Here is a 6,000-nt window from a genome sequence, read left to right as displayed (position 1 = left end):
AGCGTCAGTATGCAGGGGGACAGGAAGGGACGGCAGACAATTTAAATAAAGTAGGAGACGGAGGCTGACGGAGGCAGGGAAGAGGGAGCACGGGGAAAGAGGGAGCACCGAGAGCCAGAGGAAAAAAGAAATGAAAAAAAAAAAAAAAAAGAAAAAATGGACATTCTTCTTCCCCCCCCCACCGGAGAGTATCTACAAGCCCGGCCCTGGGCTGGGCGGCCCGGGGTCCTCACGTCTGGCTGCGCGCGCGGGCGGAGAGGGGGAGGGGCGTCCGGTCCGAACGGTCCCGGGGCCGTCGGCCCAAAGCCGCGGGCCGGCGAGTTTGCGCCCCTCGGCGCCGCCACTTTTGTTCTCCGCTCGGGGTGCGGGGCCGCGGCGGGGCCGCAGTGCGCACGCGCGGGCGGGGCGGGGGCGGGGCGGGGCGGGCGGCGGGCTCCGGCGCCGCCCCCCGCCGCCCCGGCCCGCTCCATCCGGGCACTGCCGAATTAGCATCGCGCCGAGGCACAACTTTGCCGAGGCCCAGCGAGATCCAGGCGCGCGCCGGAGGAAATATAGTCCCTGCCGGCCGGCGGCGGCGGGGCGGGCGCGCGCGGGGCTGCGCGGGGCAGCGCGGGGCGCCCGGCGCCTGGGGGCCATGCGCCGGCCAGCGCGGGCGGCCCGGGGACCCGGCGCAACTTGCCGGGCAGCCTGAGGAGTTGGAGCGGCCGCGGGCTCGGCGCCGCGGCGCCCGGCCGCCTTTCTTCCCCCCTCGCCAGACCCCCCCCTCCCTCCCGTTCGGCCTTGGGGGAGGGGGCTCGTGTCCCCCCCCCCTCCCCACCCGGTCCCCGGAGGCCCGTTCCGCCCCCGCCCGCTCCCGCCCCCGCGGAGTCGCGCAACTTCCCGGGAGCCGGGGCCAAAGTGAGCGCAAAGTGCTGCCCAACTTGCCGGGATGGAGCTGCAGAGCCGGCCCGAGGCGCTCGCCGTGGAACTCGCGCGCCACCAGGTAGGCGGCCGGGGCCCCGGGCCGGGAGTGCGGGGCTTCAGGGACCCGAGCCCGGCGTCTTCTCCCGCGTCGCAGGGTCTGCGCGGCCGGAGGTACGCGGAAAGGGCTCCTCCTCAAGCCTGCTCCCGGGTGGGGGACTTGGTACCTGCACGGCCCCCGCCGACCCCCGGGCTCCTCCTCCTCCCTTCGTCTCTTGCAGTCTTGCACACTTTGGGGGCGGGGGGGCTGGAGCCCGTGGGACCTGAGCCCCGCGGCTTCTCTTTCTCCGCGCGGGGTCTGCAGGACGGAGGGGGCCGGGAGGGGGCCCCTTCGTGAGCCTGCCCCGGGCTGTTTGTGTGAGAGTGCGGGCCGGCCCCCGCCCGACCCCCACTCGCGTGCAACCCCGCACAGTTTGCAAAAGTAGTTTTGGCGATTGTTGCTCGGGCTGGCGGCGGCGTGGCGGCCGGAGCCCGAGCGGTATTGCGGCGTGCGCGTGTGTGTGTTGGGGAGATTAGGACGCGACTTGAATATTTATGAGCTTTGCTCGACACGGACTCGCCGTGTTTACTTGGCTCTTTGTTCCTCCCCCCTCCCCCGGCACACACTCACACTCACTCGCACACGCACCCCTGCCTGCAAACTTGCACGGCTCGGGGCGCGCCGCCGGGTGGCCGCGGCCCCCGCCCCGCCCCGCGAGCTGCCCCGATGAGGCGGCAGCCACAGGTAAGCGGCCCCGCGCGGCACTGCCCGGCCGCCGCGCGTGCGGGACGCGCGGCCCGGGGAACTTGGGGCGCGCTTTGCACGGCCGGGCGGGGGTTGCGGCCCGCGGGGCCCCGGGGCGCACTCGGCCCCCCGGGGCGGCCGGCCTGAGCCCGCTCCTCCGTGTTTCCGCAGAACGGCGACCTCAAGAAGCAGCTCCACGAAAGGCAGCCGCGGATCGCCGCGCTCAGCGACAAACAAGTAAGCGAGCTGGAGGCTGCGCCCCCCAACTCCGCCCGAGGTGGGGAGGAGGGGTCGCCCGGCACTTTGGCAGCCCCCTAAAAAAGTGCCGGCCTCGGCGCCGCACGCTCAGACTCCCAGAGGAGTCTGTCTGCAGCCCTCAAAGTTACCCGCCCCCCCCCCCCCTTTTCTGGAAAGAAAGAGCCGGGTTCCTGGAGGCCGAGGGGGGCGAGCCAGCCAGGCTCCGGCAGTGGCCGAAAGAGACGAGCTGCACTCAAAAGGCGGCGAGCAGCCCGGCGTCCATTTTGAGTTGGTGGACATGTTTTTGGAATGTGGCAGTCTCTCCCGGCTCGGTGTCCCCCACTCCACGCCGGTGCGAGGGTAGGGGCGGCGGGGGGCCGTATTTGGGACCTGGACGCCAAACTACTTGGAAGCAGCTTCTGGATTCCATTGCGAACCTTATTTAAAGAACCTTCCTCCGGGCTCCCCCCCCCCCCTTCCTCGCCACTTCTCCAGCATCACTTTTTATTCTTGGAACCTGACGCCAGCTCCCGGGGAACAAAAGAAAGGCGCCCCCAGGACCCCCCAGTTCTGCCCCAACTTTGGTCTCGGGGCTTCAGGTGTAGATTGGGACTCCCGACAGCCGCCTCGCGCCGGGGGGAGGGGCTGGCACGGCCGCCGACCCCCCTCCCGGCCCCTCCGGGGAGGAAAAGTTGTCCATTGTGACTTAGTTGCGCTGAGCTCAGCGCTCGGGGTTTCAGCACCACGAACAGATGCCGCCGCCAGAGCGCGGCCGGCCGCGCGCCCCCGCCCCCTCCCTCCCCTCCCTCCCTCCCCCCCTCCCTCCCCGCCGCCCGCGCCCCTCCCCCTCCGCCCCTCCCCCTGCGCGCCCCGCTCCCTGCACTCGCGCTCCCGCCCCTTCCCCCGCGCCGCCCGGAGCCGAGAACTTTGAGCCGCGCAGCCAATGGCGCTCCCGGGGCTCCGAGGCTGGCGGGGGGCGGGGGCGCCGGCGCCCCTCCCCGCGGCCCCTCCCCTCCGCGGGCCCGCCCCCGCCCCGCCGCGCCCCCTGGCCATCGATCGCGCTTCCTTCGGAATGCCGGCCGCCGCCGTCAGCACCAAACTTGGACAGCGCCGCCCCCGCCCCCGCCCCCGCCGCTGGTGCGGCCCCCTCCGGCCTCCCCCGGCTCGGGGCCGCGGGTCGGATGCCCCCTCCCCGGAGGGGTTTTCGGTGGAGGGAGAGACGTGGACGAGATCGGCGGGGGTGGCGGCGACCGCGGAGCGGGAGAACTCGGAGGCCGGGTGCAAATTTCGAGTCTTTAAAGTTGAAAAGTGGTGGGAGGGGGCGTGCTGAAGAGGAGGGGGCCGGAGGTCGCGCAAAGAAAGATGGCTGTGCCCGCGGGTCCGCGCCCGGTCGGGGGCGCCCGGCTGGACGGGCGGGTTGGGACGAATGCATTAACCCCTTTCTGACGCTGCCGCGGCACCCCCCTTCCAACCTCCCCCCCCACCCCCCCCCCCCCTGCCCGGCCGCGCGCCCGCGCGCGCGCGCGCCCGCCCGCCCGGCCCGCGCCCCCGTCCAGGCGTGGAAGCTTCCATTCCCGCCGGAGGGGGGTCCGGCGCGCGGCCCCGGCGAAGTCGGGGAGTTCGCGGGGGGAGGGGACCCGGGCCCCGGCATTACCATTTTGATTGCTTTGATGCCATTTTTGGAGGGGGAGGGGTTGGAAGACCCTTCGCTGAGCACAAAGATGTTTAATCACTGTGTAGAATCAAATCAGATACTTTATTTGTGTTTTATTGTTTTAAATCCGCCACCAAATCGGGTGCAGTGTGATAGCTGAGGGTTCCTAAGCCCTGTTTTCAGTGGGTAAAACGGCAAGTTGTTGACTCTTATGCTCGGAGTGAACGATTTAAGAGAGAGCGAGAGGGAGGGAGGGAGAATCCAGGAATCCAGCGGCTTCATCGCAACAATGTCTTTATGTGTGCTTCTACATGGCAATAGTTTTACTATTTGGAGTGGCTTTTCAGAGCTTAGGTCTGATCGTTTCTTCTGTATTGTAGCAACTATGCCAGGGCTGTTTAAAATTTTATGTTGATAGTAAATGAGTAGCTATTTATTATCCGTCATGCCAGAATTTAGATGAGGCTGAGAGAAACATTGGAAAATTCTGTTTGGAGGCTCCATGCATCTCAGGGGAAGGAACTGTCCTACTGCCGGCTGCCTTTGCCTTTAAATTTGAACTCCGGGAAGGAAAGATGCTTGCGAATGGAATGCACCTCCATCTTTTTTGTGTCTGTGAGTGTGTGTCCAAAAAGAAAGAAAACAAGGAAAACTTTTGTTCTCTGGCCTTTTAAAAATGTTTCTCTTTTAAATGACTAAATATAACATCTGGTAAGCAGCCAGCATTGGGCCTGGCCATCGGAACTTGTGTTTGGAACTGCCGGTTGTTTTTCCTTTTCCCTTTGTGGCATTTTATATAACAAGGGCTCATAAAAGAGGGAGGGGAGGGGGCCGAGGCCGTGGTGCAGCATGCTAATAAAGCTGCCTGGTCTCTCCCAGGCTCCGAGGTGAAATCTTTCAGAAGTCACCTATGAAATGAGTTGGGTAGACTTAACATTTACTCGTCTCTCTCTCCTTGGGAGAGTTTGGTGGTGATTGGCAGCTTGGTGGGGGGTGGGGGGAAGGTCCAGGAACAAGCTCTTGGAGGTGATTCCGGGCTGCACCCAGGGTCTTAAAGAGGGACAGTGGGGCTCTGCCTGGGAGTGGCTGAAATGTGGGAGCAGGAATGAAAAAGCCAGTATTTTTAGAGTTTGTTTTTAACTCAACATGAAACTAAAGGTAGGGCTCATTTATAGATTGGCTGGGGAAGAAACTCACCGTTTCCACCTCCGGAGATGTGTTTTCGTGCCGCTCCCTCTTGGAATGTGGGATGTAAAGGTTAAGTTTCAATTAAAAGTGCGTACGTGGATGATGAACTGGATAGAAAAGCGAACGGATGACCCCATTATCCACATCTGTTAGAAATACAATAGCAGCTGAGTAGCATCTTTGGGTGCCCTGCCATCAATTTCCCATTCATGCCCTTGACACTGGAATTTTTTCAGTTACGTCTAGAAACACAGACAAGTGTTTCAAGATGTTCATGGAGGACTCCTAGAAGTAAATAGGTTAGTTGTCGGTCGGAAGTAGAGATACGAGTCCCGTATAACTGTTCGGTGCGTCTCCCACCATTGATGGACCAGGGGATAAACAGGAAACCAGTGTCTGTGTGAAAACGGAGTTCATAGTTTTTTCTTTAAAAAAAAAAAAAAAAGGAGGTGTGGGAGTTGGTCAGAGCGGAGTTTTGGGCCAGGCCGCATTCCCAGGTGTGGCCGCGCCTGGCAGCCGGGTTTTTTGATTTCAGTGGAGGAGGGACCCCTCGTCTTTAACGAAATATGATGTTTGAAGACTCCATTAGTTGCTCGGACGGTTTTACGCCATGAATCTGCAGCACACGCAGAGAGGCAGTAACATTTTTATCTAAATTGTCAAGCAACAAGCACTTCCGTGTAAATAACAGACCCGCCATAAATACTGGGTGTCTTTTCTTTCTTTTCTTTTCTTTTCTTCCTTCCTTCTTTCCTTCCTTCCTTCCTTCCTTCCTTCCTTCCTTCCTTCCTTCCTTCCTTCTTCCCCCTTCCCTCCTTGAAGTTCTCAGCACATTTAGATGCCATGTATCACAGGCATCTCTAGACCTGAACTTCATGAAGTTCAGCTTCACCACGGAGCGAGAAGAGCCTCCTGTGTTGACTGTAGTCCACGCCGGCGTGGCTTCGCGAGAGAGACCCCGGAGGTGAACTTGGGGCCTTTCCTGCTGCTCGATCCATCGATTTGATGGACTCTGGATTCCGAGGGGCTGTCCTTAAGTGCAGCAATAAAAATATGTCTTCTTGAAAGGTATTATGTATGTGGCGTGCACCCGGGCGCTGAATCACGTCTTCACCGTGATTCACTAGCCGCGTTGGACAGCAGAGGAATTCTGCCTTGAAAGTATCCGCTGAACAAAACTGCAGGCCGGCTACAGTCCTTTGGTAAAAGGGTGTTGTTCCGTTTGCCAAGCTTTCCT

The 6,000-nt window shown here is 62.0% G+C and overlaps 1 protein-coding gene across 1 annotated transcript in view; it reads left to right on the top strand.

The window, feature by feature from the left end:
* The first annotated feature begins 928 nt into the window (after window positions 1–928).
* PHF21B (PHD finger protein 21B) overlaps window positions 929–6,000 on the top strand; it is a 92,193-nt gene continuing 87,121 nt past the window's right edge. The window contains exons 1-2 of the mRNA XM_030320900.1: window positions 929–982; window positions 1,856–1,921. Coding sequence (XP_030176760.1) covers window positions 929–982; window positions 1,856–1,921 — 120 coding nt within the window. The remainder of the gene's footprint in view (window positions 983–1,855; window positions 1,922–6,000) is intronic.

The sequence above is a fragment of the Lynx canadensis genome, chromosome B4, assembly GCF_007474595.2.
Source record: "Lynx canadensis isolate LIC74 chromosome B4, mLynCan4.pri.v2, whole genome shotgun sequence".
NCBI classification, from domain to species: domain Eukaryota; kingdom Metazoa; phylum Chordata; class Mammalia; order Carnivora; family Felidae; genus Lynx; species Lynx canadensis.
This window is presented reverse-complemented; position numbering and strand designations above follow the sequence as displayed.